At 39.0% G+C, this 21,519-nt stretch overlaps 1 protein-coding gene across 1 annotated transcript; it reads left to right on the top strand.

Annotated features, from left to right (window-relative positions):
- The first annotated feature begins 1,065 nt into the window (after window positions 1-1,065).
- Window positions 1,066-17,741, top strand: LOC139141961 (two pore potassium channel protein sup-9-like). Its single transcript, XM_070711742.1, has 2 exons — window positions 1,066-1,542; window positions 12,106-17,741. The coding sequence occupies exons 1-2, from the start codon at window positions 1,161-1,163 to the stop codon at window positions 12,906-12,908; spliced, it is 1,185 nt and encodes a 394-aa protein (XP_070567843.1). The 5' UTR covers window positions 1,066-1,160; the 3' UTR covers window positions 12,909-17,741.
- Window positions 17,742-21,519: the final 3,778 nt, after the last annotated feature.

Raw genomic sequence — 21,519 nt, 5'->3', positions numbered from 1 at the left:
CCAACTATAGGGAATAGCACCGGAGAAAGGATTTTCAAAGCCCGTCACTCTTCCTGAGATAATTGCGACACGTATTCTGAAATATGAATTCTGTAGCTATTATATTTTTACCGAAATGCAATTCAGACGGAGTTGCTGTATCCATAGCAACAATGTGTAAGGTCACACCGCATTGTCATATTTATGGATTTTTTGTTGATGTCGGGGAAAAACGGGCGAATAGCTGGAGAGGCTCAGTAACACTAATCATTGATATGCTTATCTGCCATAAATGTGTTGGCAACAGTGGAGTTCTATATTTGGTGTAGAATGATGGAACATGCAAATTGATCAGTGACCCAAGGTCACAGTTTTATACCGCCCTCAACAAAGCATAGTTGATTAGTTGACCCCTCAATGTAATTCAGCCGAAACCTTGTACGAAATATGCTCATCGAAATTTACTTTCAAACTCGACCTTGCCTCACCTGTCAATGTTTAAAGTCAGCTATCATTTATGACTCGTGTTCGATGCGTATTATTTATTCATAGGTCTTTTTTAATAGTCTCACTTCTCTATTTTGTTTGAAAGAATATATTGCATTGACAGAAAAATGGAAACGTCCAATTTTAGTTCTGAATTAGTGACATGCCTTGAATTCAAGAAAGCCAGAACGATAAACTGCAAGCTGATACTGTGTAATGCACTGTTTCATCGACGGCACCCGAAAGGCGATAATTTTATTGAAGACTCCCTACGTAATTGTAATCAAAACATATGTGTATTCTCAGCGCTGACATCCTGAATCTAGAGTTTCATTTCATAAACCCTCGGTGGCGTTGTTACCGCGGTTGTCGCTATTTTTTTGAAATTTTTCTGATAATTAAGCGAATTAAAATTTGATGGCGTGTAGTAATCTTACATTCGCATGAACGGAGGCTACTATTCTAAACATTAATCCTCGACGATTTGTGTGCACTGTCGGAAAGTGTGCTTTTGTTATTGCGAAAGAGGCGACCGAACACACTGGCAATGAACTTACGCTTTCTGTTTGCATCACAGTCCAGACCCCTTAACTCCGCATGAAATGTTTGTTAGTCATACATGGCAGAGATGCGAGGGTGGTGGCAGACGGTCGCGACGACGTGTGCGCGATTGAAGCGGTAACTGCCAAACCACGATGTGGTACTTCCCGCGCGAAGAGAGGGAGCGGCGCAAGCAGAAGCCATGCTGTTCCAAGTCCGTTCGGTCGTACTTGGTTATTCACTGTGTGCTGCTGGCCTATGTCCTGCTCGGCGCACTGGCCTTCCACAGCCTGGAGCACAGTCACTGGGAACAGGCGCAGCTGAACACGACGACAATGCGACGCCGTGTCACCGAGGATCTGCGCCAGCATCGCGCCATGAAAGCTGAAGAGTGGGACACCATGGCCATCGAGCGACTTCTCGAGTTCGAGAAGGAGCTTGAATCGGCCTACCAGGACCGCGTCAAGGCGTTGCTTGGTTACAGCTGGGATTACCAATCGGCAATCTATTTCTGTTTGACCGTTCTCAGCACGATAGGTAAGTGACGCTAATGCAGCCTGAGCCGCCGCCGCGGGCGAATTTCCTCCTTTGACAAAACACATAAACACAACAACTTTGCTTATAACCAGTGTATATATTTCAAGCCTTGCCCTAACCTACATCTGGCATTGAGCTACAAAGCTTAAAATAGACATCGTTAATCCCTGTGCATAATATGGGTACTAGAATGATAACGTTTAAAAATGAAACATTCAAAGACGAGTCGTTATTTTGTCCTTGAAGGTACATACACACAGACACCTAAACCCCTAGATAACACATCCAGCGTTTCTATATGAATAGAAAACCGAGATTCACACAAATATCAGATGATTAATATGGACTACGCCACACCCATCAACGGTAGAGCGGTCGTAAATATCCGTAAAAATAACTACATCAGACGTTTTTCTATTGTAGCGGGATACAGGGGCAGCCAAACACCCTCATGAATAGTTGCCATAGGCTTAGGGTCGCAGAATAAAACCATAACAAATACATACTTTTATAGCTAAGGTCGAGCAAAAATCAGACAGCAGGCTACCATGTAGAAATACAAATAAAAGTGTTTCAATAAGCAGGTAGCAATGCAACCATCTATAAAGATGCGTACTTGGAGCACAATAATACAACCTCAAAAACTATTGATTGAAAAATATGTTATGGAACACGATGACAGGTGAACTCCGGTATTGATAAAAACTTTGCAAATACGCGTGCAAAGTATGCCGTCTTCATAATTGAACTTGAGTTAATTGAATTTGTCGTTTTGCAAGACTTAGAGGGTTTTTATGTCGTCGATCAAAAATGCATGATGTAAAACAGACACGCTCAGCTAAACAGGTGTAGAGCGTATAAGGTACAGATCATCGCTAGTCCTTCAGCGATCCGTAATTTGCGCAGTCGTGAGCGTCACTCATGGAATGACCTCGAAACTTCCACATTCTCGCAATTGTCAAATGCAGATGTTTCCAGGAAAGAAGAATATCATGTCACAGACCTGAATTAGATTTATTGAGCTATTTATTTGTATATATACTGAAACTGAGTTCAGCTGACCGACGTGTGTACAGTTGCAAATAGATATTTTATGGCGGAGTAACTTTCATTAATTAGCTGTAAGTAGTATAATCAGAGAATGTGTCGTTCACCTGCAAACAAACCATGGTACCGATCCCAGCGACATAATGATTATTGTTAGTGTAGAGATGTCAATAGGTCATACACTTTATGGGGGTAATTGCTTTTGGCTTTTTTCGTCTAGAATCGCATTAAAAATTTTGCTTTTTAAGTGATTCGCGCCCAAGGAATGAAACGCTGAAAGTTGCTTCCACAACATTTTTGAGATAAGCTAGTTGCACTGATCGTGCCAAGCCATGTGTCGCGTTTAAAAATTCTGAATGACTCGCTTGCTCGGGGTACTTTCCGTGTGTTAAACGTTCGTAGAATCAGACATCGCCCTGTGTAACGTTTCGACGCCTTTCAGTTGCATTTCGCAAACAATCTACTTACCAAAAAATGGGGCCATATAACTGAATCGGACTCTTACGACCTTTAGCTATTTGAAATAATCATCGAACTGATAAGATAACTTGTTGCAATCTAGAAATGGAGCGATATTACAACCGTAATATGTTTATGCCCTCGTATGTATGTATGTATGTATGTATGTATGTATGTATGTATGTATGTATGTATGTATGTATGCCTGCATGCATGCATGTATGTGTATATGTATTTATATATTTGTAAAGATTCTGCATAACATGTCCGACTACTTGGATTTTCGGTTACACCACAAAAAATTTATCTTTTCTCGATCAAAATCGAAGGTACGGTACGAGACACACGAGTACGTCTTGCGAGACATTCCATAATGCATGGAAGGAAATGCATATTTGATCAGCTCTAAAACGTTGATGTAAAGGCACGTCCTCGGGGGAACAGAGAATATTCAACTTGTAAGTGTTGGCGATTTGTCAGGTTCACCTTTGCGTTCGTGCGCGAACTACTTGCAATTATCGTCGCGCAGGAGTGTTTACATTATATACCAGGTTTTCAGTCAGTGAACGAGGTGAAATGGAGGAGCTTTTAAACAAAAACACGAACACATCTTGCGGGCGTGTTTGTGTCTGCGCCAAGTTTACGTGACTTCATTTTCGATTCTGTATTTCATATCCTAGACAATATTGACTGGGATTATACTGAGAACACGATCCCTACAGACAGATCCTGAATGTTCTAGTCTGCATATATAACGCATTCCGACGTCTGTCACGGTTGCCTTGTTTCAAAAGAATGTCCAGGTTTTCGCGCCAATTCTAGCAGTTGTAGCAATTTTACTGATTTGCAATATCCTTGCGGTTTTGACTAAAGCTGTCAGGTGACTGTGATTAATTGACATTGATGTTGTTCAACGATATACAGTCGCGGCTTTTCAAAACGTCGAACTCATCCGTCAGTGAACTTCAAAAATATGTGGCCGTCCGTCAGAGTGACGGTGCAATTTCCCGCTAAATAACACAAAAGAGATGTATAATTTGCAGCCGATCTCAGTACGCGTATCTGACAATAAAATTTTCAGTGTTGTTCTCACATCTTGTTTACAGTGACTAACCAAGATCTCTGTGTTAAATATTCAATCCGTTCACAGGAAGTATTTGACGAACACATCCTGTGAAGCCGGACCTGTCATCGTCGCGTTCTGAAATTAAAGTAATTCTTCGTTGATGACGTCACCGAGCCAAAAGAGGCCACTGCTCTGATAACGGAATGTTCATTCCGGTCAGGTGGTTGCACAGCTTATTCTTGCAACTGACTGTAGGTTCTCCGCGATTGAAATATCAATCCAACTAAAGCCCTTAGATTAGACATCCAACTGTGAATCTCTAAAGCAATTTAATATGCAAACAATCAGTTAGAAAAAAATTTTTTTCAAGCCGATATTCTCAGGCGAACAAATTCTTCGTTAATAGTTAATTTGTGATCTGTACACCTGAGGGAGTATGCATCATTATGATAACTTGCGATCTGATTGATAGTTTTCTTTCGTCATCGTATCTCCCGATGTTATCGCTCTGTTCAGACCCAGAAATTTTGAGCAATACACTCATCATTGTGGACATATTATCATCGTTTGTTATATATGTAAATTTTGGCATTTGACTGCAGCTTGATTGACAAAGTGTGTGTGAGAGAGAGAGAGAGAGAGAGAGAGAGAGAGAGAGAGAGAGAGAGAGAGAGAGAGAGAGAGAGAGAGAGAGAGAGAGAGAGAGAGAGAGAGAGAGAGAGAGAGAGAGAGATTTTCTTAAGGTATCTAAGCGTAGTTTTTCAAGTATATCCTTCTGGTGCATATTGGGGATTGGTCAGCCATTTCACAAAGCCATCAATCAAAAATCTCATTTCCTTGGTTTTAAGTTCTAATTTGCCGAACGACTCTATAAATGTTTTCAGTAAACACTCTTTACCTTCTGGATCGAGGACACTTCACAGACATCCAAGGGCCAGACAAAGAGGCGAAGCTTGTCACTGTGTGTCTGATATGGTGAACATCTTTGGAATACATACTAGCATGTTTCAGACAGATATCCTTTGCCACACATCTTGTGGTAGATATTTCATTTTTTATAGAGTTAAATAAAATCATTTTAGATGATTTTAAGCTGAGTTTGAGAAAATGCAACCCATCGCGGTCACTGAATATATAGGTTTCATTGTTTTCCAGAAAGCTCACCCAATTTGAAGATTATGTGTGTGCATTGACCTTTCTGTGACCTCTGGTTGCTATCTGTTCAGGACACATATAGTCTTCATTACCATAATTGACGTTTTGGTTGGTGAGGATTTAGGCAAAACATAATACGCACTCCTTGAGCTCAATATCTGCAATCAATCTGATAGGGAGTTTTGAACGACCCGTGTGTATTTGTTCGTTTACCTGTTGTTTACAGCGGGCTGCCTGTATAGATGGGCAATAACCTCGGACAGTAAAAGCTGTATTTGGATTGGATTCAGTCACGCGTTTAGAGTGCACAGACCTTGAAAACATCACGGTCGTCCCTCGGTAGATCTGCAGCGAAGGGGAAGATGGATTACTCCCCAAGATAACTCCTCGAAGATCAATTTTACTGCGCTCCGGGGAATCCAATTTCGTTTTTTCAGCTCTCGTGCGCTGTTTCAAGAGCCTAGAAATGCTCTCTCCGGAGTTACGCGCGATAAAAGCCTTCCTCTTTTCCACGGCAAATTGCTGAATACGCATTAGCACAACGACCGACCGATTTGACACTTGATAACGCTCCAGAATTTCTAAATGTCAGAAATTAGGCGTATAGGAAGAAAATGGGCAATTTATAATGAAATAATCACACTTCTAATTAAGTCTGCCACTCAATAAAAGAGAAATTGCCAGGTTTTCCTGTCACCTGTCAAGTGAAGCCTGTGTTAAGAGTATGAATACAGATGCCAATATCTTTAAGTAAAAATAGTAATTTCCGCGAAAACGTTGCACATCTACTTTCCCGACCATTAATTCGGATTATATATTAATGCGACAATGATAGCAAATTTCATTTTTTTATCTAATTGGTGATACAACGTCCCCATGCCGGTACTTGACACATGGCGTTCTTACAAACCTGACCTGTCAAGAGTTTTATTTTGCAAGGGGCTAAATTTAACGACATTTCGCCTCTTTTTTATGAACTTCTTCGCCTAAAACTTGATGTTTTTGTGGATTCAGCTATTGTTTATGCGAACCACAAACCGGAAGATTTCAATTTTTTACTGTGTTGATACTCGATAATGTATCGCATGTGTTTGGCTGAGTGTTCCCGGATGTACGTCGCTCATGCATTTTGCTTCGCAATGAAGGAGTGTTCCCTAAAGATTAGTCAAGTGCAATATTTTTACTCACACAAATAAAAATGGATTGCGAACTTGAAGGGACTCGCAGGGGGACATGTATCCGGATTTAACTAGCTGCAACCAATCTATGTCTCCTAGGTAGCCTAGTTTAGTGCGTTCACGTATGGCGTGTGCACTTTTCCCGCCAACAATTGTGGATAACGACAACATAAGATGATGTACCCAAAAAGATTGACCTAACCTTGTACTGTACATAGAAGACACAATCCACTGCTTCAGGCTACAATTGCGCTATGTGGGTCTTTGTTCAAGGTTTTCTCAGAACATGCGAGCCAGACCCCGCTTTAAGGAGCTATCAGTGCAACTGAGCAGATATGAAACATATTCACCATTTTTATTGATCTCTCGTCTTTATCAAATGAGAACCCACAGTCCTGCGCAAATGAGAAAAGCTTGATTATAGATGGTGATATCGTTGTCGTATAAATATTTTATTTCTGGTATATCTCAAATTCGCACACGAACGTTCCCTGGAGAGAAAAGATATCGATTGCATCGGTCAATTCCTGGAAATGTTATAATGCCCGTAAAACGTACGCTTCGATTTTCTTTCCAGTGAGCCGTGACGAAGATGCCAGTCTTGTGTCGTCACAATGCACATCTCATGATATCTCGTGACTGCTCAAAGTCTCGTAGTCTATGTCGAAATTATTCGTCAATGATCGACCACTAAAATTAATAATTTTGAACAATCTGAGCCTGGCACTGGCACAATATTATCTGGCACGTGACTTGCTGTCTCGGTATACACTAGCGATGTTTTCGCAAGAGTAATCGGTCGTTCCGTTTGTGGTGCCGACCCCCTCCCCATAAAAACAAAAACAACCAAACAAATGTAAAACAAAAAACAAAACGTAAACATTAACGCAAAGCGAAATTAAAAAAATATACGGAAAGCCGTTTATTCACGATTCTTCCCAAAAGGTTTAGTGTTGAGCCGTACATCTTGTCATTCGGCACATATATTTCTTGGCATACACGGAATACAAGCTGTCCCTTTGGAAAGCATGATGTCAGAGAGAGAGAGAGAGAGAGAGAGAGAGAGAGAGAGAGAGAGAGAGAGAGAGAGAGAGAGAGAGAGAGAGAGTGAGTTTCGCTCAGATAGGCTGTTTATTGAATGTAGTCGGCCAGATGCATGCGCTGTGATTATTTTTACCAACATGTATAATATATGTAAAACAGTTTCAAAAAGTACAATTTCTAATTTTCCTTCCATTGAAAATGTGAGGGTAGCTAGTAATGTACCTCTAACAGGACAAACAAAACTACAAATATATACTATGAGACTCGTACTAATGTAACTCGTCTTTCGAGATATCAAATTTACCATAGCCGGTCCATATGATTAAATGCTGTGTAATATATTTTTATAAGTATTTCTCTGCGTAGATGTATTTTTTGTATATTATTATAAATTGTACAGACTATCTGTAGTTATTTTCCTGCGTAAAAAAGTAGGTCCAACGGAAACACCGCCCGTTTCGGTGATTCGTTATGTAGCCTTCAGAAACTAGAGTTTCATTGAAATGAAATGTGCTTTCCTTTAAATTTCACAATATGCGTTATGGTGATAATAGCACTCATACATAAATTATTAATGACCAAATCTAATTAGGACATAGCAATAATATCTCGTGTCAGCAATACTCATAAAACAAAATAAATTTTCAATTATCACTTCATGCAGGTTGTCGCTTGATGTTTTTTTAATTATTAATTGTTTTCACGTGACAGAAAAGTGTTGTTATCGAAAGAAGGGGAAAAAAACAAATTTGACATTTTCTATTAGACAAGGAGGTAATTTTAGGCTATGTACATTCGAATTTAATCTTTTTCACGATACTTTCTAGAACTTAGTTTCGCGTTTGATTCAAATTGATCCGCGTGTAATAATAGTAATTACGTCGCTCAGGTGATAATTGTAGGAGAAATTAAATAACCTTTCGCATGGATTAAAACGTCACTGGACTTAAACATTACAAAGAATATTTTCTATTCTCTTCATAAAGCCCAAACAGCTGAGAATTTTATGCATTATTTTTATGATTTTATTTTCAAACCAAAGTTTGTTTTTATAAATGTACTAACTGGAGGACAGTCGCTGATTTGGGCTTGCCTACATGTTTTAACAGGTTAAATAACAAACGGGTGCCGCACTCATAAAATCCCCCCCCCCCGACGCAAAAGAACAAAAAATGAAGTATTTCCTACACATGCCCGTCGTGATCATAAAAGAAACAAGCACGATGTCATTAACTTGAATGTACAACACACGATGACTAACATTTTTTTGTAATCTTTATTTTCTCTGTCATATGATTAACATAAACAATGATGTGAAAACATTTAAATTTACATGCCACTTTCGACACAAAGAGTCATACAATTTTTTCAGTCTTTAATGGGGCTTATTCAAAGAAAACTCTTGGAAAAAGGGGGATATTTTGAGATCAGTTTATGACACACTCGGGCTTTAATCACTTGAGCGCCATCGGCCGTAACTTTTGATGCGTGTTGCAGCATGTTTTTGTCTGTACAATTTATGTTTTGTTTCGCTCAAAAAATTGTATCGAAATGCGCTGTGTTCCACGGAGTCAGTATGTATGTTTTCAATGGAACACAAGAAAATATTACCAAAGGTTATATTTATTTTTAGGTAGACAGTAGTAATAATGTAATTGTTTCATGGATGTTACAATACTTATTAGCAAAACACTTCAACTTAAAGATCGTGTAATAATTTACGTGGCCACGGTTACGTGTGCTGAACGATAACCGGATTAAGTTTTTTCGGGTTGTAACAATTTATGTGTAACTAACAATAATTAAGTCTTAGCAAAAATTCGTCCCTGGCCATACCACGAACTCGGGTTATCGACCCCCCCTTTATATTAGTTTGCTCGTTTACCGTCACTCTTTCCCTATATCAGTATGATCAGAAGCTAGTCTGCATTCATGGTGGACAACAAAATCAACAAGGGATTGCCCTATCATAAGATTCACTGTCCGCTATCGTGTGAAACACCTGGTCACCGTGCTATCACAGATGCATTGTAATGCACAACAATACTTATCCACCGTAACTAAGTATATAGAAAAAAGAATGGCCTTCAGCATTTTCGATGTTATAATTTGGCTTTGTGACAATATGGTTACCAAGCTGAGGCACATGATAGGCGCAGGTCATTGGCTGCGCGTGTCCCACATTTCCTTTTTACAAATAATTGTTTTACCAACAGGCAATCATTTCTTCTCAGAGTACATTGCACCGTGTTTTTTGACCTTAGCGAAGGCGAAGTTACCATGTTGACAATCCAGCTCTTGCATCCGTTAGTGAGTTTATGTCGGAAAACAGAGAATAAAAACACGGGTTCAATGTACCGTTTCTTCAGACTGAATCACGCAGTTACATTTTCCTGCGGTAAAGGAATCCGAAGTACGTCTTTGTTGTAGTTAGGGGTTTTCACAGAATGAATTTACTCGTTAGAATTGCGAACGCACGAGAAAGCATCAGTCAAGATATTTGATAGGCATATCTTTCATCTTTTTCTTTTCTTGATATTTATGAGCACCGAAAAAACACTTAACCGATGATTTCGCCTGCTCTATAAAGTGTAAATAAAAATAAATAAATAAATATCAACTCTATTTGACCTACACTTGAGGCAGCTAGTAAATCTCTGTAAGCAAATCTTACACCCCTTAAGTTTTCCATTAAAGTCACAAGAATTTACGACTTACAGCGCTTTGAATAAATGATTATAAAGATGAACTTAGAACCATTTCACAACTGTTACGGGAGTGCATCTCATTTTGTTTGAATGTTTATCAGTCACTGCTGTAATACGTTGAAAGGACAATCATTACTTGCAACATGTACATGTACACTTTACGACCATCATTCCAGCATGTCTAATATGAACCTACGCTATCCATTATAAAACAAAACAAAACACGGACACTTGTCTCGAGACAGCCAATTAAGCCTCGAAATCGATCTATCGACTGAGGTAGATGTCTGCCGGAGCATTTCTTTCTTCTCCAGTTTTTAAAATTGGACAAGCTATTGTTAATGTCATTGAGTATTAATATAATGCGCTGAACACGTTGGGGAGATTAGCGAATCCTAATGTCTTCCCTAATGGCTCGTCATATCAAATTTAATACAGCCAGACCGTTGACAGCTAGCGCTATAATTCATACAAATATTATACATACATACATACATACATACATACATACATACATACATACATACATACATACATACATACATACATAGGTGAGTGCGTTATACTACGTAAGGCATAATATCCACTGTTGCGTCATGTAAAATCCTTGCGGAAAATTAATATTAGTCATATTTTACAAAAAAAAAGTTAACACTTCTAATATTGAAATTGATATGAGAAAATTGTTTCTTTCAAATCGGTTAAGATGGATAACAAGACGCAAGTTGTTTCTCATTTTATTTTATGGGATACATTTTATGGAAATACAGCGACCTTTTTTATTATATGCAGATCACGTGCACATTACTTGACGATAACTTGAAATGGTAAAAGACGCTAGGGAGCTGATAACGAAGCACTGCCGTGTTTCCTGTCAGCTTAGATTTCCAAAGCATTCCGCTACTGACAATAATTTTACCTCACGTAAAGAAATAAAGCGGTAGCTGACCAAGCGACGGAGATACGGTGTTACGGTTATCAAAGCCACTACAAAAATAACTACTGTGTCGGTATTGTTTACCAGTTTTCCAGCAGAAGAAGTAATTTTGATATTTTATCTTGAAATACAGCGTTTGGGCACTGCCTCTGAATATATATTTTCAAAATGACTTCTCGTGCAGAGACTTTTGTGAAAGGTAATGACATTATCACAATGGCACGTTTTTGCATTTCGCATATGCCAGTCAGAGGAATTGGCTGACAATTCACTATCCATGAGTCAAGGTAGTCATCAACCAAATAGGCTATTTTTGCCTTGAACCACATGACACCTATGAACATTTTAAAATGGCCTCTTTGTTGTGTTTTAATGTCAAAGACATATTAAAATAGTGACAGCCGTCGTTGCAATTTTTGTTATACGCTAGGGACAATGATTCACCTAACGTGTTCACGGTGGCGACCTTTGGTCCTGACGATTCTTTTATTTTGTAATGGATCGCTTGCATTGAAAATTTGCGTAGGAAACTGATATTTTATAGATTCACCATTCGCCATCGCTTACAATATATTTTTATTTCAAATGGAGAAACCAAAACATCGCCAGTGTTCAAAAATCCCATGACTCTAGTGGTTGATGTATTTTCGTTATTGTTACACACTCGAGCTCCATTGTCTATTGGCAGTAACTCTGCTGAATTTTCCATTATATTTTACTGTTTGTTAATCTTTACCGAATATCGTATCCAACTGGACTAAAGTTTAGTCAGGATCTAAGTTGTAACTTGTCAATAATAAAGCTATTGCGTCAAGATGTCTAGGTTTGAAAGGCCAATACATTGTATTTCAATATCTAAGGGGGAAAATGGAAGAAATGTGTTTTTCAGAACGATAATAGACAAAGTGGATTTAAATATTACAGCTATTGCCCCTATCATTAACCCGACACTGTTTATTTCCACTGCAGGTTATGGTCAGATCGTGCCAGTTACTAACGGGGGAAAGATCCTCTGTGTGCTGTATGCTCTGATAGGGATACCCTTCTTCTTCATGTATCTTGCTAAGCTTGGAGAACTGTTGGCAGTCCCGCTGAAAAAACTGTATTCAAAGGCAACGCAACCGGACAAGAAGTTCTGCGCCTCTGGCAAAGTCCCCAAACCGGCCGCGGGCTCCGTTTCCCCTCCCAGGAACCGTGGACCGCAGCTACACCACCAGGGAAGTTTGGGCAGCCTCACGGAGAGCGAGAGGCACTGTTCCCTGGGCTGTTCGAGCGCTACGCAGTCTCCGCAGCGGGTTCAGAAACAGGACAGAGCATCCGCGAAGAAAGCCAACCCGAGGAAAGATGTCCAAGTTCCGATCCCCCTGATGATTGTGGTGCTAGTGGGCTACATCATGTTGAGCGCGCTCTTCTTTTCGCACACGCAGGAATCGTGGAGCTACCTCGACTCGGTCTACTTCTGTACCATCAGCTACACCACGGTTGGGTTCGGCGATCTGGTGCCGACCTTCGGCAGGGAGATCGAGATGAACCATATATATGTGGAGGTGTTTCTGCTGTTCGGCTTGATCCTGGTGTCGACCTTCGTGCACTTGACCATCAAGAGAATGGTCGACTGGGCGCATATCTTGTTCAGCGACGACGAGGAGGAATCGACGGAGTTCGATAGCGGATTGACGGAAAGCAAGGATAGCCAGCGAGACTGCATCGTTTATGTCGACAAGGCTACGGCAATGACCCAAGACGAGGCGCTAAATGCAGTCGCACTGTGACATGGAAATCAATTTGTTACTGCACAAGAAAGTATGATTGCTGGTGAAAACTTTTAGATGTCATTCGAGTGGAGAGTGCGCTTGCGCAATGAAGTAAATATGCATTGAACGCAACGTCGTCAAAATGGAGCCGCAGAGGCTGCGGTATGAGGAAAATGCATACCAATAAGAGACGAATTATTCAAGGCAGTTGTTTTCCATGCGTTGTTCATATTCCATAACGACATTTCATGAAAGGTTCGAGGTGTTTTATCGCTGCCTGACGTGTTACTTTAGGAAAAAAAAAAAAGCTATCGTTGTCATCTATGCACTGGGTAGACCAACACATGAATTGCGCAGGAATTGTGAAAACGTAATAACATATTCTAGTGACATCACTTGGCCAATAGTAACAATGCTACTTGATTGGAAGCTATCGATGTGTGTTGACAGAAAAGGCTATTGCCTCAAATGTTTCTGTGATTATTCCGTACTCAGAAAGCCAAGCGATGAATATCCATGATGCCACACTGCAAGTACCAGACAAACAAGTTAACCCGATTTTTTACCAATTCTTGTTGAACAAAGTTACAGACATCAAACTTTGAGCAGACCGGGCTCCTTTTTATCTGCACGTGTCGGGCACGAGAAGTGAACGGGATCTAATCTAGTCACGTAAGGGACGTTAAGCTACGCCTGTGAAAATGACTGTTTACACCCTAATCCTATAGAATGCACATCTGCAGTGAATGACTAACGCCCATCTCTGAGAATGCGTCACCATTACAGATTCACTGACCCTCGCCAAAATATCTGACGAATCCTTCGGGACGCGTATTCTACATAAAGATGGAGTTAGAGATCTGTGTGAAATGGGAACACTTCTTTTTTTTTCTACGCTTGTGTTTCTATTGAAACGTTTGATGACAAATCGCCATTTGTGCATTTACACCCTCATTAGGGAGTGGCTATTTCACTGATTTAACTATGTATGGAATTCGGGTAACCTTTGCCAATGTCATTTACATAATTTCTACGTGAGCTTGACCGATTCTTTCTTCGATTGCGGCTCAATGTTACAAGCTGTAATAATTAAGATATTTTCAGCTAATGTATATAGGATTTTTCAACTTTAACTTTTCACACTTTAGGTGTAGCCTTTCTGTGATTAATGGTTCAAGGTTCTTGATACTGCAATTTATCTTGATAAGTACTGTTTGCACAGGAAAATGTAATGTATACAGCCTGACTTCTTGATGTTTGAAAATTGATTGATTGTGAAAACCGTTTAGCACGCAAAGAACACAGACACGTACGACTGTAATATTACGGCAACCGATAGTGTCATTTTTGTGCGTTTAAGCGACGTTTGATAGCGTGTTGACAGAAAACAACACAGTAACCAATGTGACTTTTTGAGGCTTACTGAAAGGATCGCAGTCGTCTTCGGCGAAAAGGTAATATAACGGAATCGTTGGCCGTCTAGTGTTTTCAAAACCATGTGACGTCGGTTTGTGGTAAGATAGTTTTCAAATTGATGAATAAATGCCTTTAAAATTCATTTGAACACAATTCTAAGCAAGATACCTCTCTCGTCGTAGCCCGAAATGATTCATCGAGACAACATGTAAAATAAACCCTTTAAATAAACGGTGTGTCGCGTGACGAAATCGTTGCACTCAAGGGGAAATGCGCCAAGGGTTCAGATAATCGCACTCTCAAATTTTTCCCAAACTAATCTAGTCCACCGCTTGTGGGGGTTCATTTTGAAGCTCTTTCAGTGAAAAATGGAACCGTCTCATTGTTTTGAAAATATACTGTAGAAAATTTATTTTTCCCGAATAGAGATAACACAGAGATGGCGGCCATTTTGAATTTCAAATATTTGTAAAGGTTAGGTAAGTTGCTTCTCTAGTGTGGAACTTTGCACGGTGACCCCCCTGAATTTTTTTCTTGATTTAATAATAGATGGCCGAGGCTTCATTGATGACAGTTTGAGCGAAAGCTTAATTCTTTCACTTTCAGGTTGCATACCAAAATGGCGTTCGTACTCGAATTTTAATGTAACCGAAGAGACAAACCCATCGACTATAAGTTACGTACTCAGCCTTCGCGCAATCCAAGTCACAGGCCGGGGTCGGATCGATTTTGTATGTGTAGCTGATACGCATGGTCTGGGCTTACAAGACGTTTAATTACAGCTGGCGTTCGCGTGTGAAAATTGAAGGTGAAGCCAGCTAAACCGCCATCGATCCCGTAGTGTTTCATTTTAAAACTTTGACAGATATAATGAAAAACGGCAATTCGGTTGTACGTGAAGGGCTCTGATGATTGAATTTAGTATTCGACACAATTTGACCGTCGCAGTCGTAATAATCAACTGAAATGTTCAGGGATATTGCAAAAGTTTTACTGTTGATCAACATACTGATTACATGCCGGAATTTTATTGGCACAAAATCCCCGCCAGTCGGCATATTCTTTTTGCAATTTTGTTTCGTTTGAACATTTAGTGATATTGTTAATCTTATGAAAACCTATGGAGGTCACCATTCTTGTAAAGAAACACGCCTTCGACCTGGCTTGCGGACAGGTTTGATAGATAAATCTAACAATGGAATTATTTTCATTTTTCATCCGGTGATTAGCTACAACCTGCGTGAACAAAAATTAAACCTTAAAATTAAGATTCTTTATTCATTACTATTATCTGAACTAATGTTCCATTTTCCCGGATAAAAAATGGAAAAAAAGAGGAGGCTTTGTCCATTTAATGTGCAATACCTCGAAACATGCGATGGATCTTCAGTAGTTTTGAGTCGCAGGGATCCATTATCTCCTTTGTAATTCAAATACATTGTAATGGAAAATTAAGTCCGAACTTTTGTTCACTTAGCAACATAAAACAACACAAAACATAAGATTTTTTTGACAAGTTGTATATCGCCTTCGGGCTTTTTTGGCAAACAGCGGCAATTCATTAAGATGAGAGTGACAGTTGTTAGTGTGCGGATGAAAAAGAATTTTTCTCCTCACATACTGTAGCGTCAACACAGCACCTAACACATCATTTAGGCGAGTCTCTACAGCTTGAAAGATATACTGCTACCGTGATATGTTTACCAGAATAGCGCTGATATTTCAATTCCCTCCTAGACCTGTTTAATATTGCGATACATACATCAGAGGTAGGAGACAGCTGGGGAGTGTTTCATTTGATTTCTGCGCTTCGAGACACACAGATTGGAAAAAATGCACATTCACAGTCGTCCAAATCATTACACCGTCCCAGACGAGACTAGACAGCTGAAAAACAGACAGAAATGGTCGCTGAATCACTACTTCATCTTCGGATAACCATCCCTTTGACATTTTGACTTCAAATCACAGTTTCCTGTCACGTCCAGACGGTACAGTCGCGATTCAGTACACGTAGCAGATTGTCGATTACACACACGAATCTTGTCAGGAAATACTGACTCACAAAAAAAGAGACAGACATCGAAGCTTTGTAAACCCGTCATTCATTTCCATTTCCTAGGCTCTTGATAAAAGAGGCAATATACAACAAACAAACAAACTATAAATCTTCTAACTTGGCGCTGAGTTTTATCTTCCGAAACACGGATACCACGGTCAAACATTGACGTCGCTTGGTGAATTTGATGAGAATTGACACCAACGAGCGGAATTTGCTTATTCCGCTTAAATTTAGACTTTCGACAAATCGACCCGTTGCTTTAATGTAAGCTCAAAGGCATGTCAGAGACGGTGACAAGGAGTTCTTAAACATTTGCATAAGAATTCCGACGATGCACATTTCATGAAAGCGTTACTTCTTGAAGACATTCTGAGGCACTGCACAAATGCACCCGAAATAATAATGTCCAATTTCGCCATAACAATCAATTGATTATCAACTCGAGGCAAAATCCAATTTTTTGCTCGTCACCATAAGGCCATTAAGCCTCGGGCAACACACATAAAAGAAATGCTATATAGCTGAACGTATGCAATTTAATATTTCTAAGTTACCTCAATTTACGGTCGATCGTTCTTTTTTCAAAGACGGCGACGAGATTTCTACTAATGATGGTTTGTTGCCTATGCTATGAGTAGGCACACGGACATTGCAAGCTCGAGGTATCGAGTAAATACGTGACTTTTTCAGTTTGAAAGTAAACTTTTTTCTCGGTTTCTATTCAAGGCTATGCAATATCTTTTCTAAGTACTTTTCAAACTTGAAATTTACACTGGAGGACAAAGTGATGCCATTGACCTCACCCTTATGGCAAATTATGTGTTCTATTCTCTGATATGTTAATTGCCGTAGATATATTAAAGATGATTGTCTGTTTATAAGCTTACTCTAAATGCTCATATTTGGAAAAATATTCATACCTGAATGAAGTCGAAGTTAAGTTAGTCTTTTTTGTTCATGTAGCTGTAATCATGTTTAGTAATAAATGGTACTTTTAATTTGAGATTTGTAAACTTTGAGACTAGTGGTATGCTGTCGCTTCGGAATATAGTAGGACAGATTTGACCATCCACCGGGGGAGAATTCCATTATGCAATATAGTTTATCATCATCAGATATACCTACCTGAAAACATTATCTAGTGACAAGACATGTATCGTTCAGTATGTAGTCAAATATGCAGGGATATATACTGTAAGAAAATTATCATCCCAGAATCATAATATATGGTTCAGTATAACATATACGATCTGTCATTAATGTTAAGACTTTTCTATGTTGATATTTTATATGTTTGTCGGTCTAATATTGCTACAAAAATGTATTCAACAATTTTTCTAACTATATTGTCATTAAATAATTATATCAATCAATAGCGTTTCTTGTATCTTATGTGCTATGGTAAATATTTATGTTCGACAGTTTGAGTTAGGAATTTTACACGATCTGTACTTTCCCGAATGTATAACTTGATCACAACAAGAGAACAAATTATTCCGAGCACGAAATGTGAAGTCAAAACACCGGATATGTTGAAGAGCACGTACTGAATGGCCAGACATCAAACATATTATTTGCTTATAAAATTGATATCCAGCGACAAATATGTTGCTGTGAAGCATTGTGTGTGTAGACGATGACACGTCTTAGAGTACTTGAGAGATGTGTGTGGACAATCGAACTTGGATTTGCCTTTGAAGCAAGGGTTTAATTTGTTGAGATTGGACACTCTCTCACAAAATCTGATCTTAATAGTACACTGATTAGCCAATAAGACGACGTGCTCTATTCTCAGCGGTATGTATATGTCTGTCATAATATAAGACCCACGGTGGCGCTCTGAGTACCAGCGGAATACTCTTGAGGCGACAATCTAGACTGTCAGACTCTGCAAGTATACATACACCCAAGTTTACGTTTGGAAGAATCTACAACATTGATATTGACATGGAAAGGAAAACACCCCACAAATTCCCATGACAGCTCATTATTAATTCTAAGTATCTGCTAGTGGGCAAAATTCCACCTTACCCTAGGAAAAGATATGGTTCATCAATAGCAGATGTTTCGTACGAAAAAATAGTCATCGCAAATTCGCCCTTCGGCGATACATTTGAAAGCAACAAAGAAAACGTACTTCAATCCGAGTTCTGCCCGTCATTGTGTTTCAAAACCAATCAGAAAAAAATTACGATTTGGTTACAAACTACGTCAATAGTATTATAGATTTTTATACTAGGTCATGCCTGTTGACTGTATATCATGATTCTGTTACTGCCTTCTCAACCGCTCCAGCGCCTGAAACCTGACAAGGGGCATATCGCTATCTGTGGGATGCTTGCAACCCTTATAAATCAATATTCACCGAATGGTAGGGAGAAGATTTGCATACAACATGTTTATATCAGACAGGAAAACGGGTTGTCTTCATTTTATGTTTGGTTCTAATCTCGCACAATGCCCTAGTTAATCATGAACGACGTTATTAACCACGGAGACGAATTTGCATGCAGAATGGCGCTCGCTTATTTATATTCGGCTCCAGTAATTATTCTCTTGCCGACGGCAAGGAATACTTGCTGGTACGTGTAACGTTATTTGGTTTGAGAAGTCAGTTAAAACTGTAGTAAAGCACATAATGCACACAGTTGGAATATACATAATTGGAAAAACTGCAGGAAATAAAATACAGAATATATCATGCAGTTGTCAACTTCTTCTGAATCTTTAAGTGCCTCGCAATGTCTTTAATAATAAAAGTAACAATCGATTATATTAGCAGATGGGTGTGGTCATGTTTGGAGAATTACAGGATGCTCTCGATCTACTCATGCAAGTCTTTCATTTCCCTGATGAAAGAAAACACACACCTTTCTGCCATATGACAATTGTTATTTTATTCAAATTAAAAACAAAAAGATGGATTGATTTGTCGTTATTGTCAGTGTAAAATGCACCTGCGTCCACGAAAACAAACGTAAATTTGAGTTATCAAGGTCATAGCTAATGCAATGCATTATCTTAATGGCATTCATTACCAATAGGAATAGCTGGCTATGGTGTCACGAGTACAATATATTACCGTTTATTATCGATAGAGTTAGCTGGCCATGTCACGAATACAATACATTACCGTAAAGGCAACTATTATTACCGTTAGAGCTAGGGAGCTATGCCTTTGTGACGAGTACAATATATGTACATCATCCAGCAATGACTGCCAATTATAGATGTCCAACACGGCACTACCGTACTATGAAATTTCAAATTGTAGCCGTGAACTGAAAGTGACATAAGCGAATTATGTATTTTAAGGGACAACAACTGAAACTTTTGATCATAATTTTCGCCACATTTGTTCGGATATTTTCTTATCATACAATTAATCTCTCTAGAGTATGTAAGAAAACTAAGTACCAGCCTTACAACGTACTGTGTAAAATATGCAATGTTCTTGTTGACGAAGAAGTTATTGCCCGGATTATGCTTCGCGTATCAATAAAAGCTGATATTGCACGCGTATAGGCTTCATCGACAAATTAAACAACATGCATGAATTTAGTCACAATTTTAGGAGTGGAATAAGACAGTGTATCCTACAGGCATACAGAAAATACAGCAATTTGAAATTTCACCATAAATTACAGCTATGAGGTCTATTAAGAATAACAAACATGCAATTGAACTGTCCTATGCAAATATATGTCACTTCGGAATCTGTTCTGCTTGTGGCAAGAACGGGAAACAGAGTCGACTCGAGCTTCATTCAACGTGTGAAGCGTTGACCACTGGCAGGATAATATTTACGTTTCGTTTTTGATGAAAATATTAAATTTTGGATTAGTGTAATGATAAATAAATTTTTGTTTCAGCTATCATTTTAACATACTCTCTGACATGTTTAATAGGTCAACAATAATACCCAGTCGCCCTATTCGTTGCGTACATTAGCCTATTGATAAAAAAACATTAAAATATTCAATATGCGTGGACGTAACGTCCAGCAAATGTTGTCAATTAAACCATACCCTCATTTTGAGTGCCCCTCTTGCTGTCTAATTTATACAGTCTCTGATGGCGCTGTCGTCAAAATTGACACCCTAAAGTGCATTATTATCTTTACGTAAAGAGAAAGATTATGGGAAGCGAGCTAAGTTAAGAATCAAATAAAAAAACTGCAAATTGTACAGCCAAATACACATTATAGGTTATTCCTGGTAGAACGATATCATGTTCTAAAAATATTGATAGTAAATACATGTATTTTCGAAGAGTGCTATCGTACATCATATCATTCCATTAATCATTTGGACGCGGCAGTTAAAAACTGGGTCACAGTGAATCTATGATGTGAGCTAATTAGGGCATAGATTGCATCGGGGACAGAAAGTCGAATGCTGAAAGTATGAAATTGGCTCAGTTTTTATACTTCTTGAGAAAATAGCATTTTCGCTACCTTGAAGTTTTGCGTCATGTTGAATTTCATAGAATAGTAAATGTCAGCTCATTTGCATGTATGTAGTCCATAATCAACACACAAGGTTACGCCTGACAGTTTTCTCCTGGTAGGTATTTAGAAGACAGCACTCGTGGCACCTCTGTATCTCAAACAGTAACACTAAATGATCAAATACCACAGCATGAAAGTTATCACCAGTATTATTAGAAAAACAGGATAATTTTTCCGGGTAAATGTACATGTGTGACCAAAAGCGTATAATAATTTCCGAATCACTGTTCCAAGTGTCTTATCGTATACACGCTCCACGCCCAGAACTAAAATAATCGTTAGAGGGCGCTATCGCATATGATGGACTGTGAAAGGAAAAGAGGGTAAGTGCAAATGGGTAGGGCTTCTCAAAAGACTTTGTTCAGGTCGATGATTATATGAAATAAAGTAATTTCAGTAGGCTTTAACATACTGATGTTACTTTTGGTGTGAAACGCTTTGAGTGAGCTGACTACAATACGATAAGTACTACGCTGCCTCAGTATCTGATGATGTTGTGCACTTGCGGATGTGTGGAGTGAACGCGATCGGCAGTAACTTTTCTCCCGGAATCAGAAAAAAGAGAAAGTGCCACTATCGTCGTTGAAATATATGTAGATTGTCATCATTTGTTTATGGTTATCGAAAGTTAACAAACTTCT

Source organism: Ptychodera flava, chromosome 10, assembly GCF_041260155.1.
Source record: "Ptychodera flava strain L36383 chromosome 10, AS_Pfla_20210202, whole genome shotgun sequence".
In the NCBI taxonomy this organism is placed as follows: domain Eukaryota; kingdom Metazoa; phylum Hemichordata; class Enteropneusta; family Ptychoderidae; genus Ptychodera; species Ptychodera flava.
This window is presented reverse-complemented; position numbering and strand designations above follow the sequence as displayed.

Excerpts from the sequence above, each read along its gene's own strand:
- LOC139141961 (XM_070711742.1), top strand. The coding sequence starts at position 1,161 with ATGTGGTACTTCCCGCGCGAAGAGAGGGAGCGGCGCAAGCAGAAGCCA. Across the intron at positions 1,543-12,105 it reads GACCGTTCTCAGCACGATAG|GTTATGGTCAGATCGTGCCA; the intron begins GTAAGTGACGCT and ends TTTCCACTGCAG.